The sequence below is a fragment of the Rhodofomes roseus genome, assembly GCF_022264815.1.
Source record: "Rhodofomes roseus strain CIRM-BRFM 1785 chromosome Unknown C8Q71scaffold_9, whole genome shotgun sequence".
Classification (NCBI taxonomy): Eukaryota; Fungi; Basidiomycota; class Agaricomycetes; order Polyporales; family Fomitopsidaceae; genus Rhodofomes; species Rhodofomes roseus.
The window spans coordinates 1,219,617-1,241,744 of NW_025952965.1; the positions used below are offsets into that span (position 1 = coordinate 1,219,617).

Consider the following 22,128-nt stretch of genomic DNA (forward strand, 5'->3'; position numbering starts at 1 on the left):
GGTCACCAGGCGCGTCGTACGTCGGTCACGTGCATCATGCGCGACGCGTCGAACCAACGTTCGCGTCGTTGACCTCGACCACCACGAAATCCCTTGTGCCTACTCACAGCAAGATGCCGCCACGACGGTCAAGTCGCTCAACCAGAGCGTCCGTGGAACCTGTAGCAGAAGTCAAGGCACCGGTGCCCAAACGGAAACGCGGTGAAGCCCCAGAGCAAGAACAAGAGAACATCAAGCCCCCATCGAGGACGCGTAGATCCACCTCCGCCGCACCCAATGTGGCGTCAACGTCCAAAGGGCGCACAAGTACGCGCCTGAGGACCTCTCTGCAACAGGTGCCGGAGTCCGATGAGGATGGTGTAGAGGAGGTGCCCCATCCCAGCAAGAAGTCGCGTCCGTCCTTCGACCCTGATGAAGAAGAGTCGGATGAGATCGTAGAGGTGAAGCCAAACACAAGGAGAGCCTCTTCCCGCAAACCTCCTTCCGTGACTGGCAACAGCAGTACAGCTGAACCTACCTCTAACGGTCGCAGTACTGCCCCTCCGAAACGCGTTGGTCGTGGGTCCACCCGGCCAACAAAGGTACCCACAAGGTCGCGCGCTGTGAAGAAGGAGGACACGGATGAAGAAGATGAGATCCAGGAGTTGGAAGCAGAGGAGGTGATTGCGTGGCGCAAGCACGCCGGTCGCGGCAAAAAGACGTCTGTCCCTGAGACAATCGTAATCTCCGATGACGACGAGATCGAGGAGGTGAAGCCTGCTCTTGGACGTAAGGCTTCCGCGAACACCAGGAACTCTCATACGACAACCAAGAAGCCTTCCACTCGTCAGACGGTCATCTCAGACGATGAGGAGGAGGAGGAGGCCGAGCCTACGTCGAATGCGCAGGTAGCCCAAGAGGTGGCGGCTGAGACGGAAGATCTTGTCCCTGACCGACGCGCTGTCGAGGACGTGCAGGAGGTCGTTGAGACCTCAGACGCGGAGGAAGCTGAGGCTGGACTAGACGTAGCAGCAGACCATGCGCCTGAGGAGCAGGAGGAGGAAAAATCGTTGCTTGATCCTCCTGGGACGCCGAAGTCTCAACCGCAGACGATCCCTCCCGTCCCTGAGGAACCGCAAGGACCGAAAGCGCGGCTAGTTATTCATAAGATAGCACTTGTGAACTTCAAGAGCTACGCCGGGCGTCAAGAAATTGGTCCATTCCACAAGGTACACCTTTAGTACTACGTCGAGTTGCCCGTATTCACTTCGAGATGTAGTCATTCTCTGCCATCGTGGGACCAAATGGCTCCGGTAAATCGAACACGATCGATGCGCTCCTGTTTGTATTCGGTTACCGAGCCTCCAAAATGAGGCAAGGGAAGCTCTCAGAGTTGATCCATAACTCTGCGCGGCACCCCGACTTGGACGAATGCAGTGTTGAGATCCATTTCCGGGAGATCGTAGATTTGGTACGTCGTCCGCCTCCGATACATGCGACGTGCTGACCGGTCTTTCTCCAGCCTGGGCCAGATGGCTTCGAGGTCGTACCCGGCTCCGACCTTGTAGTCGCTCGGACCGCGTATAAGAGTAACTCGAGCAAGTACACCATCAATGGCAAACAGAGCAACTACAAGGAAGTACAGACGCTCCTCAAGGGACGTGGGATCGATCTCGACCACAACCGATTCCTCATTCTTCAGGTGATTGCGCCTGCAGATACGTTGTGTGGTGATCTATTAACTTGTTATGGTGCAGGGTGAGGTCGAATCCATAGCACAGATGAAGCCAAAGGCACCGACCGAGCACGAAGACGGTCTACTCGAATACCTGGAGGACATTATCGGCACTTCGCAGTACAAAGAGCCCATCGAGGAAGCCCTTGCTGCAGTTGAGCGCCTCTCTGAGGATCGTCAGGAAAAGCTCAATCGGCTGCGTATTGTGGAGAAGGACCGAAACGCGCTGGAGGCCAAGAAGAAGGAGGCGGAGGACTATTTGCGCTTGCGGAACGAGCATGTCCGCGCTCTGTCACGCTTGTGGCAATGGTACTTGTTACAATGCCTGAACAACGAAGAGATGTTTGACAAGGCTATCGTATGACGCCCTCTATCGTGGCTCTGTTCTGGTACTGATCGCCGTGTGTCGTCCAGGCTCGCTACGAGAAGGAGTTGGCTGCAGAGCGGGAACGCAATAATGATGACGTTCTGCATCTTGAAGCGTTGGAGAAGCACTACAACGAACGTGTCGAAGCTTATGAGGTGAGTGTCGATCTCGTGACCCTTCGCCTCTTCTTAGATTTCATCGTGATACAGGAAGTCAAAGCAGCTGCGGCTGAGGCATCCAAGGACCTCGCTTCTCACGAGAAACGTCAAGTGGGGCTCGACGAAAGGCGCAAGCATGCCAGTAGTAAGGCGAAGAAGCTCAAGAAGTCATTACAGGAGGTGTGTATAAATCAGATGCAGATGCAGAGGTCATGGACCTGACGTTAGTGCGCTAGGACGAGCATCACAGAAACGAGGCCCTCCGCGCGATTGAGGACAACTTTAAGAAGACAGAGCGGGAGAAGAAGAAGTTAGACGAATTGGAGACCTCTCTTGCGCATGAGGAAGACGTGCTCGAGGAGATTCGGGACAGTCTGAAAGGTAAGCATTAAATCATGCGCTGCAATGCCGGTGTCCGCTTACGTCTTATATAGATAAGACTCAGGTCTTCCATGACAAGATCGAGGTCAAGCAGAAGGAGCTACAGCCTTGGACTACAAAGATCAATGCGAAGCAAGCTGAGATTGACCTCGCGACGAGCGAGCGGGACATGCTCGCCAGGAAGGCCGAAGCTGCAAAGGCTGCCAGCGAGGAGGCTCAAGACCAGCTGGAACAGTTGCGAGCTGACCACGAGGCGAAGGTGTGAAGCATCAGTGTCACGTCTCGTGCCCTGGATTCAACCGATTTATAGGTCGCAGAGCTTGAGGAGCTGAAAGCTACTAAGGCTAACAATTCGTCAGAGTTGAGGGCAAAGGAGAAGCAAGTTCACGTAGGCTCCGTCCTTTCTGCTGTGAAATCTCCTGAATCAGGTACATACAGGATATGCAAGCCCGTATACAACAACTGCGCAGCAAGGCTATATCCACTCGCCAAAAGGCCGAGGAAGCGAAGGCGTCCCAGACTGCTGACCGATCCCGAGGCCAAGTGCTCGATAGCTTGACCCGCCTGCGCAACACAGGCCGTATATCGGGTTTCCACGTAAGTAGATGATGTTGATTGATGGAGGGACCTACTCAAGCCACTCGGTGCAGGGTCGTTTAGGTAGTCTTGGAACGATCCCGGAGAAGTACGACGTCGCGGTGTCAACGGCTTGCACTGCCTTGAACAATCTCGTCGTCGACACCGTCGAGCAAGGCCAGGCATGCATCGAATACTTGCGGCAGCAGAGCATTGGTCGTGCGTCCTTTATGGTACTGGAGAAGCTGAAGCACCCCAACATGCAGAAGTTCTCGACTCCGGAGAATGTCCCTAGGCTCTTTGACCTCATCAAGCCGAAAGAACCTCGCTTCGCTGCAGCTTTCTATAAAGGCGTCCACGATACCCTAGTAGCTAACGACTTGGATCAGGCCAACCGCATTGCTTTCGGCGGATCGCGTCGGTGGCGTGTAGTCACTCTGGCCGGACAGCTCATCGACTCGTCGGGGACGATGTCCGGAGGTGGCAACCACGTCATGCGAGGCGGCATGAGCTCAAAATTGCAATCCGAAGCCGTCGCACCTGAAGTACTCAAACAATACGAGCGCGACAGTGAACAAGCTGCTCGGGAGCTTGATACTCTTCAGCATGAACTACAGGAGGCAGAGGGTGACCTGGAAGGCGCCATGAGGTCGGGACCTCAGCTGGACATGGCGATTGAGAAGGTCAACCTAGACCTTCGTACAGGCGCGAAGCGCATTGCAGAGGCTGAGAAACGCGTCCGCGATCTCAAGTATGTTGTCTTGCTATCTCCTTGTCTGCAATTCACCGACCAGTCATAGATCGCAGACCAAGCCGGATGCCAGTGACGTTGCGCGCATCTCTGCCCTCGATGAACAGATAGGCGCTCACGCAGAGGAGCTGGAGGGGCTGCAAGGGAAGACCGAGTCGATTGAGCAAGAGATCAAGGCTCTGGAGAAGAAGATCCTTGAGATCGGTGGCGCCCGCCTGCTCTCGCAGAAGTCTAAAGTTGACGGGATCCGGCTTCACATCAACCTCGCCAACGACGAGATCACCAAGGCGGAAGTGGCGAAAGCGAAGGGGGAGAAGGACTCAGCGAAGCTTGAGAGTACGATCGAATCTAACCGTGCCTCCCTGGATGAGGTTAATGCCGAATTGGAGGAGCTCAATAGTCAGATTGAAGAGATCGCCGCGTATGTCGAACAGCTTCGGTCCAAAGTCGAAGCTGCACAGGCCGCTGTCGAGAACTCAAAGGACGACCTCGAGAATCTCAAAGGCGAACTCGACACGAAGACGGAAGAGATTCAAGCTTTTCGTAAGAAAGAGGTGAGTGCAGGAGGGTTGACAGTAATGCTGCTCCTCGGTTGACCAAGGTTTTGTGTCAGATCGAACTCACCCAAGCCTTGGCCGACACGAAGAAGGAGGCTGCTGAGAACGGGCGCGCCTTGGTTCACTGGCGGGATGAGCATGACAAGCTCACGCTCGAGGAAGTCGAGTGAGTCGCCCATTTAGTTGTATGGTCTGCGTCACTGAACTACGTCGCCAGCGATGATGAGGATGAGGAGCAGGAGACAGCAGACAAACCGGGCGCCGTCAAGCAAGAACCTGGTGGACCCTCGCGACGTCAAGAGCGAGAGAAGACACCGCCGTTCGAACTGCATGTTTACACCGCAGAGGAGCTGAACGCTTTCAGGAAGAGAGAGCTCATCGCCGATGCTGAGCTGCTGGACGGTGCGTCAATCACTGAGTCCTATAGGTCCCATGGTGCTGATGCCTTCCATCACTATCAGAGAAACTCAAGAACTCGAAACCGGACCTCAGCGTCCTCAAGGACTACCGGAAGCGCGAGGAAGAGTTCCTCAGACGTGCTACTGACCTCGAGGAAGTGACCAAACTTCGCGATGCCAAGAGGCAGGAGTACGATAGTCTGCGGAAACAGCGACTGGACGAGTTCATGACGGGCTTCAACACCATCTCACTGAAGCTCAAGGAGATGTATCAGGTCAGTTAGCGGACGAAACTCGTACCACTTCTACATCTCATCGTCCTGCAGATGATCACACTCGGTGGAAATGCTGAGCTTGAACTGGTCGACAGTATGGACCCCTTCTCCGAGGGAATCATCTTCAGTGTCATGCCACCGAAGAAGAGCTGGAAGAACATCTCCAATCTGTCGGGCGGGGAGAAGGTACTGCATCGCTCTGCACGTGCCATAAACCAACTGGGACTGACAGGGCTGTCATGTAGACGCTGAGCTCTCTCGCACTCGTCTTTGCGCTACATGTCTATAAGGTAAGGCTGCCCCTTCCACAAGCACAGCGCCTAGACTCAGACCATGACAGCCCACTCCTCTCTACTTCATGGACGAGATTGACGCCGCACTCGACTTCCGAAATGTGTCCATCGTAGCTAACTACATCAAGGACCGTACGAAGAACGCGCAGTTCATCATCATTTCCTTGAGGTAGGAGTGAATTGGCCCACGCAGGTGTCGAGCATACGGCTAACGCTGGCGTAGAAATGATATGTTCGAACTAAGTCATCGACTTATCGGTATCTACAAGACAGCGAATCAGACACGCAGTAAGTGTTCCTCCAACGATGACACGCCGGATGTCTAATACGTCTCGTAGGTATATCCATCGACAACCAGCCTCTAAACGCTATCCCTGTGAACGCTCTGATGACATGATTGCTGTATCTCTATTGTTCTGCTGTGTTGGTTATCGTACATCGTGTTGTAGTATGTACCATTTCTATACGATCTTCTCTGCTGTGTCTGGGTGCGTGTGACGAATAGAGTCTCGCTAGCAGGAGATCCGCCAAAGTCCTTCCGTTCCACGACTCCGTGTGCTGAACGTCGCGGGATGCTACTGCGTAGCCTACGGGTACGAGGAGGGGTGTGGCTTCGGTGAACCACGGGTGACGAAGAGCGTTAGCTGCGCTCAACCGTCTCGACGGCTGGTAAGTCAGGAACTGCTCGATGAGGTCTACGCAGTCCGTCGTAGTCCGCCCGTCTCGTTTGGTCGAGGCAGGCAGGTTGGGAAGCAAAACCCGCAAGTCCTGCTTCTGGGCCACCTGGAAAGATATCTTGTTTGCGTCTGGAAGGAGATTGAAGTCCTGGAAAGAGGTTCAGGATCTAGGCAATACATTGCATCGCTTCATTGAGACTGACCGGCCATATTGTATCTGTCGGAGTGCCCCTAGCCTTGAAGATACTCCAAGCAAGACCGATGGAGCCTCGCGATACGTCGAAAAGCGGGTTTCGCCTCCACTCTGCATCTGGGTCGCTGAGCTCGAGTGACGTTGGGATGACGAACGAACGTTTCTGCCTCTCCTCGTCTGAATCGTACTCGAAGTCCTCTTCATCATCGTAATGACTTTGCAGTCTCAGCGGTGTGAAAAATTCTGCGCAAGCAGTGCCGAGGCTCCACAGGTCGGTTGCGTAGGGGTCGTAAGACGACGCTCCAAATAGCAGCTCGGGAGCACGATATGACCTTTGTCAATGAACGTCAGCCATTGTGCGTATACCGACCGCACGAGTCGCACCCTGTTGCTACGTCGAAGCACATCTCATTGGGCGGTTCTGGCCAAAGATCATCCATGTTCCCATGTACTGCAGGATCAGCCAATGCGATGCCGAAGTCAATAATCTTGACGACCCCACCCTCGTTAATGAGAGCGTTGCCTGGTTTGATGTCACGATGAGCGATATGCTGCTCGTGCAGATACTTCACCGCATGAATGATCTGGTATGCAAGCGACCTCGCAAGCACGGCGAAAGATCGTCCGTTGTGTTCTTGGCGGTGAGCACCTGGTAGAGGATGCGGACTGAATGAAGGCGCGTCCAGCAGATCTCGCAACTTGTAGGGTATAAATGGCATCCAGAAATGGAGCGAGCTTGTAGTTTCGTCGAATCCGTGCCCAAGTACATTGATGATCTCAGAGTCACATCATGGATGAGAGCATCTCCCGCATCGTCCAGCAAGACGTACATACATTGACGTGCGATAGCTTTCGCAAGATCCTCAGTTCCTTCGCGATGTCATGGGGTTTCTTGGAGAAGTGCGGTTGTGTGGATGCGCTCTTGATGGCGATGGCTTCCCGAGCTGGGTCCGCGCGATAGCATGCCTTCGTGACATATGCGACGGGACTCTCCTCAACCGTCTCAAGACTTGCCTATCATTATACCACATGAGTTGCTTTCGGGGCTCTGACTCAGAGAACATGTGAAGAGGTTGTGACGTACTGGATTGAAGACTTGGTCGAGGCTAAAAGGCTCCTTGATGCTTGACATTCAACCAGCAATTGAGATATTAGACCTAAGATGATGGTGGTACCGGTAACTCCAGTGAGTACTGCATCATTTAGAGGCATGACGAAAGGTTCGCACGCCAGTGGCCGCCAGTGCTAGTGCATGCATATGCATCATTGCATGCAACGTCCTTGAAGGCGATGTCCAGTGTCTGCGATTGACTCAAGATATGAACACGTAGATTGAAAGGACCTCGAAGCTGGCATGGCCCGGAGCCTCAGGCTCCGGGAGGCCGTTGCATTATCATAGGCTGGTTGCGGGCTGGTCTCTGGATGAGGCTCCGACGGCGCGACTGGCACTGGCCGCCCGCAGGCACTTCGAATCTGACTCCGCTTACTGTGTCCCAATCGCACATAGTTCTGACTGTGTTGTCATCAAGTTGTTACGGACGCCCCGATTTGCATGCGGTATGAGGGATAAGTGAGACTCTCAGGTACATGCTTCACTTGCAATTGAGACGCAGTACACTGATATATACTAGCTATATAGGTACACCTATGATCGCACAACATCCGCACTCGTCAAAGAGCTCGAGGGCCGCTTGTCCGTCATTAACCTCTGAGCTCGATATCGACATTTGTACAGCGACCACCGTGCCGCCCGGGCCCATCTGTATACTCACTGCGCCCGAAACCAGACCACACCGATGTTATTCGAGAGAATTCCGTGCAACATAAACACGGTGTGGGACAATCCCAGGAACAAGTTCGCATGAATCAGTGAACGGACGGAAACGGACGACACGGCGCAGAGGAGGAGGACCGATGGTCGGCCAACTACAGTACAACCAAATAAGGCCCAACAAAGTCTGCGGCTGGCGTTGATTGCCTTTCTTAGATGCAGGTTTGCCTACAACGCTCACCTCGAGTCTTGATGGAATAGTACTCAACATGCGGAAGCCTAACTCTGCCACGACGCGCCGACTTGTGAATTACTTGCTCCATCCACATCCTGTACGTATTGAAGCTCAATTGCTGTAGGAACAAGGAAGACTCACATTCAGGACCGACGCCAGACACCAGTCTATCCCCGGCTGAAGACAACCTGTCGCTACAGACAATGTGAGAACGTAGATGTCATATATGTGGTGATTTACTTACGCAACAGCAGTATGTCGGAGGTCGTTGGCGGAGAACTACGATCCCCTCCCAGAGTCAAGTTCAACGAGGGCAGACCCGAATGTCGCGCTCGCTACACAAGCGTTCGTTGCGCGGTTCAGCACGCAGATCAGCCGCCCAGACAGTCTCATAGCTTGTCAAGAAAACGCATACACAGGGCGTGAGCATGCATTCGATGATTTGAACGAGGTCACTCGTCTTGGTTAATGCTCCATCGTCTGCCACTCACATTGCGTGCAATAGCTACCATCGTCTCCAGGAAGACGCCTACGATCCTATAGAGCCATGAAGGTATGGTTATGCCACGCGAACCTCGATGCTGCAGGCACTTAGTAGTGCGTCCAGCACCGGTCCATTCGTGACTCCACGGTAGCTCTTGAGATGGTATGTACGCAGAACTAATCTCACATCTCGGCTAACAGGTTCTATTCTCCTTTCCAGCGTCGACGGGTTTGCACTGCGTCCTTCAGCAATGTTACTCCTGGTCGGAGTTTGCGAAGGATGCCTCGGATCACACCATGTCACGCCCGTGTACTGGAGGGCTTTCCGCCACAAGGAAACGACTACTTGGACGACGAGTTCTCGCCTCCCGACCAAGTACGTCGCATTCAATTGTTGTTATACTCTTCTAACATCAGATTAAGGCTTCGACGGACTCGAGCCAGGAGAACAGTGGATCCGTTATGTACTTCACAGCCAAATCCGCTTTCAGCGAGCCCTCCGAAGAGTATCAACAAACGATCTTGCAGGTGCTGGACACCGAATCTGGCGTGTTCTTCGATAAAGTCTGCCAGGTAACGATACGTCTTGTTCGTCCTCACGACGAGATTGAGCTATATGTTCCACAGGGGTCTAAGGGAACACTAAAGGTGGAACAACTCGCCCCCGAGATGTTCGACGATCAACATGCTGTCACTGTCAAGATCGACTCTCCGGGGCGTCTTCGTCGGAACTTCGCCTCGGATCACCTCGTCGGGATGGTCGCGCCGCCGGTTCCCTCCCTCATGCTCACGCTGCCGACACCTCAGCTTCCTGGCTCGCCCATATTCGTACCGACGTCCCCAATCACGGTTACCAAGTTCATTACGGCGGCAGCACAACCTTCGAACCTCGTACCCCAGCCTCTTCAAGCATCGCGTCCGGTACCTGTCATGCAGTTCTGCGAAGACTGTGTTCTTGCGCCTCCTGATAGCGGCTTCCTGTGTCACTCCTGCGATCAACAATGGCTCGCCTGCAAAGTCTGGTATCAGGCAAATGACGGCGGAAGAAGGCAGCGGCTCACGGAACCCTACATCAAGCCAGCAGAAAGCACTGCAGCAAACCGAGCTCTGATAGACTTTCTGCGCGCTCCCACTGGCTCTGGCAACTCTTACGGACTTGGGATCAGAGCTGCGCCTGAGGTCGTTAGTCGGAGCAGGTTCCGGAAGCTGGCGCCTCTACTTGCTATGGCCACTGCAGAGTCTTCCATGAGCGTGATCTATCGCGAAGAGGTGCTGCCTCTGGCCCGACGAATGCTCTCTGTTGTCGACTTGCGCGTGCTGGCTGTCCTCCCTCGGAAGCTCTGGGCGGTTCTCGTCAACATCCTCTCTTACAACGTCCAGCTCTTGGTCCACTTCCTCAACGCACTGGCTGAACTCAACCTACGCGTCGGGTACGACGTCCCGAGCGTCTCAGAGTATCTATGGATGATGACGGAAGAGTCGATGGACGACACGCGACTCTTGGAAAGGGCGACGCGCACCACATCCCGATTCCTGGAGCACCTCTCGAATTGATGAAGAGCAACGCAGCGTCACGGAAGGACCCTTTCACGCAGTCACGGACTCGCCAGCCTCAGCTTATAAACCCACATTCTACACACGACATCAACTTCTCAGAGTACACTGTCTGATGGTATCCACAGTGTAGAACGTACGTCTGAATTTGGAATGTACTATTCATCCTGCAACCGGCACGGCGGTGAGACACAGGAAGAGGCAGAAGCAACGGCAAGGTCGGGCAGCCTGGCAGGTGAGTGTTCCTTTCTCGCGATATGGCTTGCCGCCGCAGTCACCGTCTTGCGCCTTCGATGTTTGATGGCGTGCTTCTCTGGGTCGGCAAACAGCGACAAGGGAGGAGAGTCCGATGTCGTCAAGACGGCGGGGGCATACACAATCGGTTCGACGAAGGCCAAGTCCTCGATCGTGTCTCTCACTGCCGAGGTCGACTTCTGCAAGTCGTATGTGGGACAACCCGCTGCTACGGCGCGGGGCCCAGTCCGCCGGCAAGCTCGGACGCCGCCTCGCTTGCGTGCGCCAAGCGCCGCACCGACGGCGACGCAGGCTCGGGGTTGGGAGCGCGCCCGCCGCGAAGGCGCCGAGACGATCGCGTACGGAGAGCTGTGGAGCAAGAAGTCTTCTCGTCGCGGTGTGGCTGCCGGTCGCCTCCCTTCGCAGCGCAGCGGTTTGTCAAGCGCATGTTTGCGCGCTGGTATAAAGCGCAATGGGCGGGCTCTGGGACTGGCAGGACAAGGCCGGGCAGCCCTCCCATTCTCCCGTTTCCCTTTTTTTGTTCGTTCCCTTTTCTTCCTGCCAGAACCCGCTCTAGACGATGGCCGGGGCATCTTCCATCACAGCGAGCTCTGGCAGCTCCCCTGCTGCCGTGCAGCCTTCTGGCACTCGTTCCGGCAATGTGGGCGCGCGTGTGCGCGACACGACCAAGAAAGTGGTCAAGCATCTTGTCAAGCACACCGGCACGGGCATTGTTTGCGCTGTGGCGTATTTTGACCCGTGAGTGTGGTTAGGGCTCCTCTGTCGTTTGGAGTGCTCATCAAATGCGTCGGCGGGATGGGCGTGCAGAGGAAACTGGGGTGTCGATTTGCAGGCTGGGTCTGAGTTTGGGTACAAGCTCTTGTTCGTCGTTCTACTGGCGGGCTTGATTGCTGTCTTCATGCAGGTCCGTCATCATTTTCGTCAAGTCAAGTATATGTTCATCTAACATGCCACGAACAGTGTCTGGCTTCGCGCCTCGGAGTCGTGACTGGACTCGACCTGGCAGCCCACTGCCGCCTCCTCTTGCACAGCCGACCAAACCACACTCGTTTTTGGCGGTGGGCTGTTCTCTATCCGCTCTACGCTCTTTCGGAAATCGCCATCATCGCTACCGACCTCGCCGAGCTCCTGGGTTCTGCTATCGCGCTCAATCTTATGTACCCCTCTCTGCCGCTATATGCAGGCGTTGTTCTCACCGCGCTAGACGTGCTTTTTTTGCTTGCCATGAAGGACCCGCTTTCAGGGTCGCCGGTGAAGCCTTTTGAAATTATCATTGCCATTATGGTGCGTATTGTCCGCAGTTGGGTTGATGTACGAATTCTGACACGGCCCGATAGGTCTTCACCGTGCTCATTTGTATGGGAGTTATTGTCTCAAAGGCCAGCGTACACTGGGGAGATGCATTCGATGGCTTCGTCCCGTCGAGTGCCCTGGTTAGCCCGGGTGGTCTCTACACCGGTACGTCGCACCTCCCTCCCTGCGCTCCTCCTGCTTACCCACCTACCCCTCAGCTATCGGCATTCTCGGTGCAACCGTGATGCCACATAGCCTCTTCCTCGGCTCCGCTCTCGCCACGCAGGAGCGCGAGCCAGAAGAGGAGGAACTGAACGAGAAGTGGGAGAGCAGTTCGACGCTCGCCTCCACGGTCGCCGATAAGGCCCGCTCGTTCGTCGCGAACGTCAAGGCGGGGTTCTCGCGCGAGAGCCTTGTGCGCGGCACGAAGGAGGCATTCCGCATGGGCCGCGTCGAGGAGGAGGACCACCCCATTAGGAGCCACGCCGAGCACGAGAACCACTCGCTTGGCTTTGTGCGCAGGCATCTGACCCACGGCGTTGTGGATATGGTTGTTAGCTTGTTGGGGTTGGCGCTCGTGGTTAATGCTCTGTGAGTAGTCTGAGGTGAATGCGGGGATGACCTCACTAAAGCCTTTTACAGGATCGTCATCCTGGCCAGCGCTGTCTTCTTTTATGGCCCCAATGGAGGACCGAGCAATGGACCTGCCACTTTGTTTGATGCCTACGACCTGCTAGTTGGCAGACTGGGCAAAGGTGAGTGCTAGCGGTGCCGTCCCTTGAAGTTTGCGTGTTCATTAGACAATATCGTATGCAGCCGCCGCGGGCTTGTTTGCGCTCGCGCTGCTTGCCGCTGGGCAGAGCTCGTCTATTGTTGCTACGCTCGCTGGTCAGGTCATCTCCGAGGGCTTCATCAGGTGGAAAGTCTCCGTGCGTTTACGTCCCTTTACCTTCCCTTACCCGACAGTTGCTGACACGTTGTCACTCTAGCCCGTACTCCGTCGTCTGCTCACTCGTTGCTTGGGTCTGATCCCCTCCGTCATCGTCGCGGCAGCGCTCGGGCGCGCCGGCGTCAGCACACTCCTCGTCATCTCGCAGGTTGTGCTCTCCATCGTGCTCCCGTTCATCATCTTCCCCCTGCTCTGGCTCTGTTCCTCCAAGGACGTGATGAGCGTCAAGCGCACGATCACGAGCACGAAGCACTTCAAGAACGCCTCGCAGTCGAGCTCGTCGACGGCGTCGAGCGTGCCGGGGATGTGGACTCACATCGACGTGAACAACCCGACGCGGTCGATCGATGAGGTGGACTCGCAGGCGGCGGAGGAGGACGCGCGCGGGAGTGGAAACGCGCTGAGGACCGTGGACGTGGAGGCGGCGGAGGAGAAGGTGGACTTCTCGATGGGGATCGTCGCGAAGGTGTTTGGGTGGTCGATGTGGCTGCTGATCGTGCTCGCGAACGGGTATGCGATCGTCACTCTCGCGCTGGGCGAGAACTGAGTACGGAGCCTCCGGGACGGCGCTCCCGGGGTGCTTTCGCAAAAGATAATGCTGTGTTCGCTTTCGCGCGTGGAGGTTCTGTGCGCGGACGTTGTTTTCCGGCGGACATTCGCTTCTATCTGTGCCCTAGAGGCTCGTGTATCACTTTAGTCGCTCCTCGGACACTTTCGCGAGCTGTATTTGTACTGCCCATCGCCCTTCGCTATCGACGTTCTCTTCAGTGGGGTCCCTGCGTGTGATGCCCATGACTCCTGAGTGCACACACTTTCTGAGCGGTCCTCTGCTACTGACTAGTCTCCGGTAGGCAGACTGCTAATATTACTACAGTTTTGCGTATTCACTGACGCCTCAAGAGGCCTGCTCGGACATCTGACTCATTGTAAGCAGCTCCATGAGGCGCAGATCCGCTCACCGGTGTTTTGTTCATCTAACTTAGGATCTTCCCAGAATGGGGCGGGTCGAATAGTGCAGGCCCAATGGGCAGAGCGTGAGTTTCTCAGACTCATAGCCTCAGGTATAGTCTACTCGTCTTCCTCTCGCGGCGACAATCATCCGGGATGACTGCGCCTGCGAAGAATGCTTGTGTGACTTGTGTGTGACTCATGGCCGGTGCGGTACTGCGACTCAGAAATTCCAGATTGGGCGTATGACGGTGGACGATATTACCGACGCGTCTGAATCGGGCATTCGTCGACGGCCGCGTTGTGGACGGTGCACACACGACGTTGCAAAATAGACAAGAGTCACTTGAAAAGGCATGCGAGGACAGCGCGTATTTGGGAGTCATGGCCAGACGGATGCCGGGGGGACTGGAGGCGGGGGAAGCATGGCAGGAAACCAACGCCTGGGTCATCGGAGTCCACGTAAATAGTACGCGTCTCCTACCCACCCACCTCCATGCTCTCTCCCCCTTCCGACGCCCCCGCCTCCACGGCTCTGACAACCCGCACGCCCCTCCGAGCATGGCTGAGACAACGTCCACGGATCAACCGACGAGGAAACCACTATTCAGTACGAAACAGACGAGCTGTCTGACTCGCGTATACAACCACTTGCGGGAGACTTTCTGGGTTGTCCTCAGGCATGCGACGAAACATACAGGCGTGGGCATGATCTGCGCCGTAGCGTACTTTGACCCGTACGTATCCCGAGGACCCGAGAGCCTCGTTCCTCACCGCATGCATTTCGCAGAGGCAACTGGGGAGTCGACCTACAATCAGGATCCGAGTTTGGCTACAAGCTCCTGTTTGTCGTCCTCCTCGCTGGCTTGATCGCAGTGTATACGCAGGTTCTCGCAACAAGGTTGGGCTGCGTAACAGGCCTCGGTGTGTCATGCAAACTTTCTGTGTTGGGTGCGCGCTCATCTGTCATGCGCCATCCTAGATCTTGCCTCACACTGTCGACTCCTCTTACACTCGAGACCAAAGTATACACTGCTATGGCGCTGGCTCGTGCTCTACCCCCTCTATGCGCTCGCCGAGGTCGCAATCGTCGCAACCGACCTCGCGGAACTCCTGGGCTCCGCGATCGCCCTCTGCCTGCTCTTCCCTAGCCTCCCGCTCTATGCGGGCGTGCTCCTGACAGCAGCGGACGTGCTCATCCTCCTGGCGGTCAGAAATCCGCTCGACGGCCAGCCCGTCAGGCTGTTCGAAATCCTGATTGCTGCCTTAGTACGCGCTCGTCATCCCACATGATCTCTGAAGCATGCTAATCGCGCATACACAGGTGTTCATCGTGCTGGTATGCATGGCCGTCATCATCTCCAAGGCGGACGTGAACTGGGGAGAAGCGTTCTTTGGCTTCGTTCCATCCAAGGCCATAGTCTCCTCCGAGGGTCTATACAACTGTACGCCGCGATAGCCTTTGCACACCTCGACCCGCTGACGTTCGGAACTCGCAGCGATCGGCATCCTGGGTGCGACCGTCATGCCCCACAGTCTCTTCCTCGGCTCCGCGTTCGCAACCCAAGAGCGCGAGCGACCCTCGCTCGAAGCCGACCTCGCGCTTTCCAAGGTCGAGACGAAAGACTCCGACGCCTCATCCGTCTCGTCCCTCCCGTTCTCCGACCCACCACGCCCGTGGTACCGTCGCTGGACCCTGCGGGGTGCTTGCCGGTACGCGGCGCGCGCGGTGAAGGCGTGGTTCACGATCGTGCGCGGGGAGCCGGAGGGGATGAGGGAGGTGAAGAGCCATGCGGAGTGGGAGAACCACTCGTTGGCGTTCGTGAAGATGCATCTGAACCACGGCATCGTGGACATGGTCATCAGCCTGTTGGGCCTCGCGGTGGTCATCAACGCTCTGTGCGTCTCGTTGCGGTTATCCACTGGACGGGAGGGCTGACCGAATCTCCTGCGTACAGGATCTTGATGCTCGCGAGCGCGGTGTTCTACTACGGATTTGGGCAGACGGGCAACACGTCGCCCGCGACGCTCTTCGACGCGTATGACCTCCTGCGGTCCACGCTCGGTAAACGTGAGCGGCTTCCTTACATCACTCTGTCGATTTGTGTGCTGACGGCGCGTCCAGCCGCTGCGACGCTCTTCGCGCTCGCCCTCCTCGCTGCGGGGCAGTCCTCGTCCATCATCGCAACCCTCGCGGGGCAAACCGTCTCCGAAGGGTTCCTCCACTGGAAAGTCTCCGTACGTCCCCCTCACCTTCTTCCTCCCTTACCAACTCACCCTCACACCGACGCCCAGCCCGTCCTCCGCCGCCTCATCACACGCTGCATCGGGCTCGTGCCCTCCGTGGCCGTCGCAGCCGCGCTCGGGCGCGGCGGCGTGAGCACGCTGCTCGTCGTGAGCCAGGTCGTGCTCTCGATCGTGCTCCCGTTCATCGTCTTCCCGCTCCTGTACCTCACGTCGAGCGCGCGCGTCATGAGCGTCCGCAAGCCGCCGTTGTTCCGCGTCACTCCTCGTGTTGCGCCGAACGAACTGAGCAGGGGCGAGGGCGAGGGTGCGGCGGTGCAGAGCACGGTCCAGAGTGGAGACGGGCAGGGCTCGAGCAGGTCTGTGGAGGAGGTGGACGCAACACCGCAGGACTCGGAGGGGAGGGCCGACGCTGAGGTGCTGGACGTCGAGGCGACCGAGGGCGAACTCGTTGACTTCTCGAACGGCAGGTTCATGACGTACCTGGGGTGGGTCATTTGGGTGCTGATCATCCTCGCGAACGCGTATGCGATCGTTACGCTGGCGATGGGCGAGGACTAGCGGTGGAGTCGGATCGGTGTATGTCACTGTGTGCCGTTGTAGAATACGTATGGGATAGACTCGTCACTCAGTTCTGCGTCTAGAGTAGATTTTGTATCACATTGAAATGGACACCCCAGCATGTATGTATAGTGTAATGTAATGCAAATGCCGTTTATATGATGTTCAAACTTCCGTGCGAATGCGTTCCGAGTAAGATTGCAATGCTAGATGGGACAGATACAGTTGACGAGACGTGCAACACCACACAAGCCACCAAACTACGAATGCTGCTTCTCCAACGGTGCGATTATCTGACCAGGCTTCGTAACAACCCTGGGCAGCGTCGCCCTCTGGAAGCCGAGGCGGGTGTTCCACTCCGTGCCGAGCGGGGCCTCGAGGCTGCGCTCGAACTGCGCCTTGCTCGTGTACGGGAACGGGAGGTCCTTGACCATGTACTTCGCCGCCTTCTTGTCGCGCTTCTCCGAGATGATGACGTGCGCCTTGCCGTAGTCCGCGCGCGACCTCGGGTCGACGCCCGCGACCTTCTTGATGAGGTGCGGTTTGAGCGGCGCCTTCTTCGCGCCCTTCCCACCCCAGGAGCCCCAGCCTAGCAGGGTCGTGTCGACCTCCCTCGGCGCGTCTTCTTGCATCTCGCTTCGCTTTGCCTCGGCGAAGTCCTGCGTGACATGGATGAGCTGGCTACCTATGATACGACAGATGTGAAAGCTCACTTGAACGACGTTGTCGCCCGCGAAGGCGAGGGCGACCAGGTCTCGCTGCTGGAAGGCTTTCACGCCGTTCGCTTTCCCCTTGCCCTTGCCCTTAGGGTCTGCAAGCCGCTTTTCTTGCTCTTCCACCTCGCTATCAGCGTCGGAGTCACCGTCGTCCTCCGTGGGCTGCGCGTTCGACGACTGAGCCGCCGTCGACTTGCTTGCCGCAGCCGTCTTCTGCTTCGACGGGCCAGCAGTCGGGGTGGTATCGCCTAAGGTCATGATGTTCGACATTGAGACGTCGACCGCTGCATCTTCCTTCGCCTTCTCCTTCGCCTCCTCGCGCTTCTCCTTCCGCTTGCGCAGCTTGTTTTTCGACTTCTCGACGGACGCGCTGTTTTTGCCAACGATGACCTCGTGTCGCTTTTGGGCAGGACGGTCGGCATCTTCGGGATGCGCAAGCCAGGGGTTGACTTCCTCGGCGAGGGGCAGAGGAGCGGGGCGCTGTGTAACAGGGGATGTGGTTGCAGGCGAGGTTGGTTCAGAGGGTCCGAGAAGATCGGTGGACTTCAGGGTGACACTTGAGGTGTCTGAGGCAAGCGAACCAGCCGGGCGAAGGGAGTCAGCCTAGAATTATTCACGTCAGACTTCTGGAGACAACACGGAACGAGGTACTTACACCAGGTGGACCGGGTCGATAGGCGACACGACCACCGACGCGTTGCACAGACGCGGAGTAAGTTTGCTCGCCCTCTACAGCGTCGTCTCCATCCGCGTCAGGATCAGGCAGCTGCCCACCCATCTCCTTGACGAAGTCATCGATCTCCTCGTTGACCTTGCGCTGCTCCCTAGCCATCGCATCCTTCATGAACTTCATCTCGAAGATGCTTTTGCCCTTCTTCCCTCCCTCATCGGACGCATCCGCAGGAGCGTCCTCCAAGCCGGCAAGCTCTTCAAACGCACTGACCCTGACCCGCTGCGCCGCGATCTCCTCGTCTCCATCGTCCTCACTATCCTCGTCGCTCTCCTCGTCGCTATCGCTCCCGCCCTGGATCTTCCTCCGGAGCTTCTCCCCTCGGTCCAGCATGTCCGCGATCTCTCTCCGCTGGTCGACGTCCAGCTCACCGCGCACCTTCATCGCCTTCGCCCACTTGCCCGTGTTCTTATGCCTGAGCGTCGCCCGCTCCCGCGCACGCTCAACCTCGCGCTTCAACCGTACTTCCTCGTCGTCCTCGTCCACATCCGACGCGCCCTCGCCGAGCTTTGCAGCGAGCTTCGCCTTCTCTTTCTTCTTGAGGCGGCGGTAGGTCTTGCTCTTAATCTTCGCGACGCGCTTCGCCTTCGCCTCCGCACGGAACATCAGCTCGCGCATCTTGGAGAGTTCGGCGCGGCGCGCTTTGACTTCCTCGACGGAGAGGTGATTCATCTTCAGGGACTCGGTCTGGGCGATGTCTTCGTCACGCATTTTGGCTGACTTCAGAAGCTTGTCTACGGCACTCTCGAGTTCCGTAGTTGGCTGACGAGCAGGAATTAGTTACGACTGGGCAGTGTCTATGTACCGCCAACATACCTTGAACTTGGCCGCAAGCTCAAGGTTGGAAGTCTTCCCTGAGGGCTGGGCCTGAAGCGGAAAGCTCAAATGTTCCGCCTACAAGCACGAAGGTCAGCAGCAATTACAGCACACGACGCCCGTACCCACCTCCTTGATCCGTTGCATAGTCGCTGTCCATTTGTCCACCTCCTCTTTCGTCTGCTCATATGCAGCCTCCCGGTCCAATCGTTCGGCTGTTCGCTGTGGGAGAGGAGCGGCCAGCGTCTTTCCTGGGCCAGACTGAGAGGTGAGGATCTTGGCTGACTTCTTGAGACTCTGCAAGTTCGAGGATTGTCCGGCGAGAGGTGCGAGCAGGTCATCGATCTGCAGCTTCCCTGAGCCTATGTATTTGGTTAGCAATGCTGAGACTGACGTGAAAGACTATGGGTTCGTACCGACATGCGCAGCGAACTCATTCTCCTCCCCTGCTTCAGTGCGTTCGGGAAGCAATCGCCTCTTCTTCGCTCGTTGTGTAGGCTCGCCGTCCTCGGCATCGGGCGATTTTCGCTTATGTCCAGCATCGAGGTTTGTGACAAATCTCTCCAGGTTGTCGAGCGCAGACTCATCGCCCCCTTCGCCCTCTTCTTCTGAGGTGGAGATCTCTTCGTCCTCGTCCCCCTCTTCTCCCTCTTCTTCGTCCTCGCCGTCTTCGTCGTCTCCATCCCGCATCTCTTCATCTTCATCCTGCGCTAATTCCTCGGTGCCTTCATGAGTGGTAGCAGCTACAGGCTTCCGTAGGTCTCCTTGGAGGTGGGCCGCTTCATCTTCACTGTGTGGTTCGCCCCTTCCGTCGAGGACATCCAGAACGTCGATGAACTCATCAGGATCACCTTCCTCCTCCCCCTCTTCGCTTTGCTCGTCGTCGTCCTCATCGTCATCTGACGCTACACTTGCTTCATGCGCAGCATGGGAGGGGCCTGCTTCGTCCTCGTCTTCGTTTAGGTCGACTTCTGCGAACCTTACGGCACGAGACGGCTTAGGTGCATTGCGCTTCTTGTGCTGCGCCTTAGGCTTCTTCTGTAACCTCGGCTTAGTATGTAGGGTAGTCACAGTCATATGATAGCGCACCTTTTGTGAAAGGCCAAAGCCCGCGAACCTCTCCTCATCGCTCTCATCGAATGCTTCGTCGCTATCAACGTCTTCGTCCTCGTCCTCGCCTATCCGCTCATCATCATCTCCCTCTCCAATAAGTCTGGGCCTCATCCCCTTCCCTGCATGACCCGCGCCGCCCTCCTCATCCTCCTCATCGCTGCCCTCCCCGCGCGCACCGAGTAGCTCGTCCCGCTCATACTGGAGCGTCACCTTCGCTCGCCGCACCTTCTCCTGCTGGTACTCATACACATCCTCGACATCCGCCCTTGACGGCCTCTTCCCCTTCTGCGCCTGGCGTTTCGCGTACCCGAGTGCGTTCGAGGTCCTCTGCGACGGCGCGTGGGGCTTCTTCGCAAATTTTTGTAGTTTCTGTGCTCGTGCCATCGGGCGGGGATTCAGAGGGGAGGGTGAGGGTGTTTAAAGTGAAAGGGCCAGAGAGCGGTGGAAAGTAGCTTGCGGGGTGCTCGTGTCTGAATTTTGGTGCTCGAGGTCGATCGTCTCATGTGACCGAGGAAGATGAATGGCAAGCGCCGTGAAGTAGGAGCGATCAATTCAAGTCCAGTCCTGACGCGGTCACTCTCTGGACGGTACTTACTGTACACTCAGGTATATTCAAGGCATGCACTGTGCTATCCCGCGGGTCCCTACGCTGCGATGCGGCGCGCTGATATGTGATGACATGGGAAGCCGAACAGTGAACTCATCGGCGCTACGCAAGGGCAATGCGCAAGCTTGCCATGGATTTCCAAGCTGGGGTCGAGCACTCCTGAGGAAAAAGCTCATGTCATGGATGGCGGATCATATGGAGAATACATGAGTGAGGGAGAATCCCCAGAATGCGAGTAGTAAGTGGGGACCATCGACACAGCAAAACCCGACGCGAAGGGGCGAAAACCACTACTTCAGCTTCTTCTTACTGGAGAGCACGAGGAAGCAGTTAATAGGGCTGATACAATGCAACTATGCCAGGCGATACTCACGGGCGAAGCTGCGACGAGTGACCGCATCCCCGCTTGCGGCAGTTGGTCGCACGAGGCGGGAGACGAGCGTAGCACTTGCGGCAAATTTGCTTGTCGCAGTTGTACTTGGATGCGAGCACCTTCAGCGAGGGCTCAATGATACCGCCACGGAGACTGCAGGGTCGAATGTGAGTACGTGAAACGCGGTCCGAGCATGACATCCACGCACCGGAGGACTAAATGGAGAGTCGACTCCTTCTGGATGTTGTAGTCGCTCAGCGTGCGGCCATCCTCGAGCTGCTTGCCAGCAAAGATCAGGCGCTGCTGGTCGGGCGGGATACTGCAAATACGCTTGTCAGCCCTTCACGCTCCGCCGACCAATGTCCGTGCATAACTCACCCCTCCTTGTCCTGAATTTTTGCCTTCACATTGTCGATGGTGTCGGAAGACTCCACCTCAAGGGTGATCGTCTTCCCCGTGAGGGTCTTGACGAAAATCTGCATCGTAGCTAGCCTGAGCCTGGTCGATACTGTGCTTGAGGAGACGTTCACTGACGACCTGGGAGAGCCTGGGAACCAACTATATAGTCACGGGCTTGGTGGCTGATCCTAGGCTTGGGTTGCATCACGTGTGATGATGTCCCGAAGTGGCTGGCCGGCGCTATAAATTGCGGCCTCTGCTGGCAAACTCGACTGCCCCCTCCCTGTATTCGCCCCCGCGTCCTTCTTCTCCGTACATCTTGTTACCTGGATGGAACCTTCAGGGCAACACGTTGTGTCCGGGTACCTTTGAAACGCGATCTGGTGGACACGTTCATGGTCTGCAGCTCCGGAGGGCGACTAACTCGGGGATCTATGGCGCTTGCACCTCCGTCTAAACTCTGTGCATTGTGCGAGTCTTGTTTGCGACACGGTGCACCCTGCTAGCTAGCTTCACGATGACATCCCTGGATACGTCTCGTGCCATTTGGTCTAGATACAAACTTTGACTGGCCAGAACATCTCACAGGTCATGCTGTTAGCTCTTCTCGGGCCTCGCTATGGTTGTGAGACAATCAGGTAAGCCAAGTGATATGCATGGTTTATACCCCGTCGCATGCGACGCGTTTCTTCGTGATGATAAACATTCGTAACTCAGCTCACTTCGATGCCTTCGGGTCAT

At 56.5% G+C, this 22,128-nt stretch overlaps 7 protein-coding genes across 7 annotated transcripts; 4 read left to right on the top strand and 3 right to left on the bottom strand.

The window, feature by feature from the left end:
- Positions 1–113: 113 nt before the first annotated feature.
- C8Q71DRAFT_707127 (RecF/RecN/SMC) lies at positions 114–5,867 on the top strand (the record flags this gene model as incomplete). Its single annotated transcript, XM_047920543.1, has 21 exons — positions 114–393; positions 988–1,208; positions 1,259–1,450; positions 1,502–1,681; positions 1,737–2,072; positions 2,129–2,236; positions 2,291–2,419; positions 2,476–2,620; positions 2,674–2,879; positions 2,931–3,008; positions 3,059–3,217; positions 3,271–3,947; positions 3,997–4,501; positions 4,561–4,670; positions 4,722–4,906; positions 4,966–5,177; positions 5,229–5,363; positions 5,423–5,467; positions 5,518–5,639; positions 5,694–5,758; positions 5,809–5,867. 21 exons carry the CDS (start codon positions 114–116, stop codon positions 5,865–5,867), a joined length of 4,149 nt encoding a protein of 1,382 aa, XP_047779545.1.
- Positions 5,868–5,931: 64 nt separating this feature from the next.
- Positions 5,932–7,472, bottom strand: C8Q71DRAFT_857678 (kinase-like protein; the record flags this gene model as incomplete). The annotated part of the gene is made up of 6 exons (XM_047927428.1): positions 5,932–5,982; positions 6,035–6,295; positions 6,351–6,672; positions 6,725–7,116; positions 7,175–7,354; positions 7,425–7,472. 6 exons carry the CDS (start codon positions 7,470–7,472, stop codon positions 5,932–5,934), a joined length of 1,254 nt encoding a protein of 417 aa, XP_047779546.1.
- A 1,637-nt stretch (positions 7,473–9,109) lies between these two features.
- C8Q71DRAFT_857679 (uncharacterized protein) lies at positions 9,110–10,383 on the top strand (the record flags this gene model as incomplete). The annotated part of the gene is made up of 3 exons (XM_047927429.1): positions 9,110–9,205; positions 9,253–9,402; positions 9,457–10,383. 3 exons carry the CDS (start codon positions 9,110–9,112, stop codon positions 10,381–10,383), a joined length of 1,173 nt encoding a protein of 390 aa, XP_047779547.1.
- A 572-nt stretch (positions 10,384–10,955) lies between these two features.
- Positions 10,956–13,652, top strand: C8Q71DRAFT_907372 (smf Mn2+ and Fe2+ transporter-like protein). The gene is made up of 8 exons (XM_047928950.1): positions 10,956–11,376; positions 11,446–11,542; positions 11,599–11,922; positions 11,976–12,096; positions 12,150–12,522; positions 12,574–12,686; positions 12,748–12,860; positions 12,921–13,652. The coding sequence occupies exons 1-8, from the start codon at positions 11,198–11,200 to the stop codon at positions 13,425–13,427; spliced, it is 1,827 nt and encodes a 608-aa protein (XP_047779548.1). The 5' UTR covers positions 10,956–11,197; the 3' UTR covers positions 13,428–13,652.
- Positions 13,653–14,389: 737 nt separating this feature from the next.
- On the top strand, positions 14,390–16,633 carry C8Q71DRAFT_857681 (smf Mn2+ and Fe2+ transporter-like protein; the record flags this gene model as incomplete). The annotated part of the gene is made up of 8 exons (XM_047927430.1): positions 14,390–14,565; positions 14,619–14,752; positions 14,811–15,097; positions 15,153–15,273; positions 15,328–15,727; positions 15,787–15,899; positions 15,954–16,066; positions 16,124–16,633. 8 exons carry the CDS (start codon positions 14,390–14,392, stop codon positions 16,631–16,633), a joined length of 1,854 nt encoding a protein of 617 aa, XP_047779549.1.
- Positions 16,634–16,763: 130 nt separating this feature from the next.
- Positions 16,764–20,477, bottom strand: C8Q71DRAFT_599211 (Utp14-domain-containing protein). Its single transcript, XM_047919609.1, has 7 exons — positions 19,985–20,477; positions 19,312–19,933; positions 19,025–19,257; positions 18,896–18,973; positions 18,005–18,841; positions 17,347–17,952; positions 16,764–17,292 (listed from the first exon to the last, which is right to left on the bottom strand). Exons 1-7 carry the CDS (start codon positions 20,390–20,392, stop codon positions 16,894–16,896), a joined length of 3,183 nt encoding a protein of 1,060 aa, XP_047779550.1. The 5' UTR covers positions 20,393–20,477; the 3' UTR covers positions 16,764–16,893.
- A 147-nt stretch (positions 20,478–20,624) lies between these two features.
- Positions 20,625–21,538, bottom strand: C8Q71DRAFT_599232 (ubiquitin-carboxy extension protein fusion). Its single transcript, XM_047919610.1, has 4 exons — positions 21,367–21,538; positions 21,197–21,307; positions 20,989–21,141; positions 20,625–20,924 (listed from the first exon to the last, which is right to left on the bottom strand). The coding sequence occupies exons 1-4, from the start codon at positions 21,468–21,470 to the stop codon at positions 20,906–20,908; spliced, it is 387 nt and encodes a 128-aa protein (XP_047779551.1). The 5' UTR covers positions 21,471–21,538; the 3' UTR covers positions 20,625–20,905.
- Between the last annotated feature and the right edge of the window lie 590 nt (positions 21,539–22,128).

Excerpts from the sequence above, each read along its gene's own strand:
- C8Q71DRAFT_907372 (XM_047928950.1), top strand. The coding sequence starts at position 11,198 with ATGGCCGGGGCATCTTCCATCACAGCGAGCTCTGGCAGCTCCCCTGCT. Across the intron at positions 11,543-11,598 it reads TGATTGCTGTCTTCATGCAG|TGTCTGGCTTCGCGCCTCGG; the intron begins GTCCGTCATCAT and ends TGCCACGAACAG. Across the intron at positions 12,523-12,573 it reads GCGCTCGTGGTTAATGCTCT|GATCGTCATCCTGGCCAGCG; the intron begins GTGAGTAGTCTG and ends AGCCTTTTACAG.
- C8Q71DRAFT_599232 (XM_047919610.1), bottom strand. The coding sequence starts at position 21,470 with ATGCAGATTTTCGTCAAGACCCTCACGGGGAAGACGATCACCCTTGAG. Across the intron at positions 21,308-21,366 it reads AAAATTCAGGACAAGGAGGG|TATCCCGCCCGACCAGCAGC; the intron begins GTGAGTTATGCA and ends GCGTATTTGCAG. Across the intron at positions 21,142-21,196 it reads ACTCTCCATTTAGTCCTCCG|TCTCCGTGGCGGTATCATTG; the intron begins GTGCGTGGATGT and ends TCGACCCTGCAG.
- C8Q71DRAFT_599211 (XM_047919609.1), bottom strand. The coding sequence starts at position 20,392 with ATGGCACGAGCACAGAAACTACAAAAATTTGCGAAGAAGCCCCACGCG. Across the intron at positions 19,934-19,984 it reads GCTTTGGCCTTTCACAAAAG|AAGAAGCCTAAGGCGCAGCA; the intron begins GTGCGCTATCAT and ends CCGAGGTTACAG. Across the intron at positions 17,293-17,346 it reads CGGGCGACAACGTCGTTCAA|GACTTCGCCGAGGCAAAGCG; the intron begins GTGAGCTTTCAC and ends CATGTCACGCAG.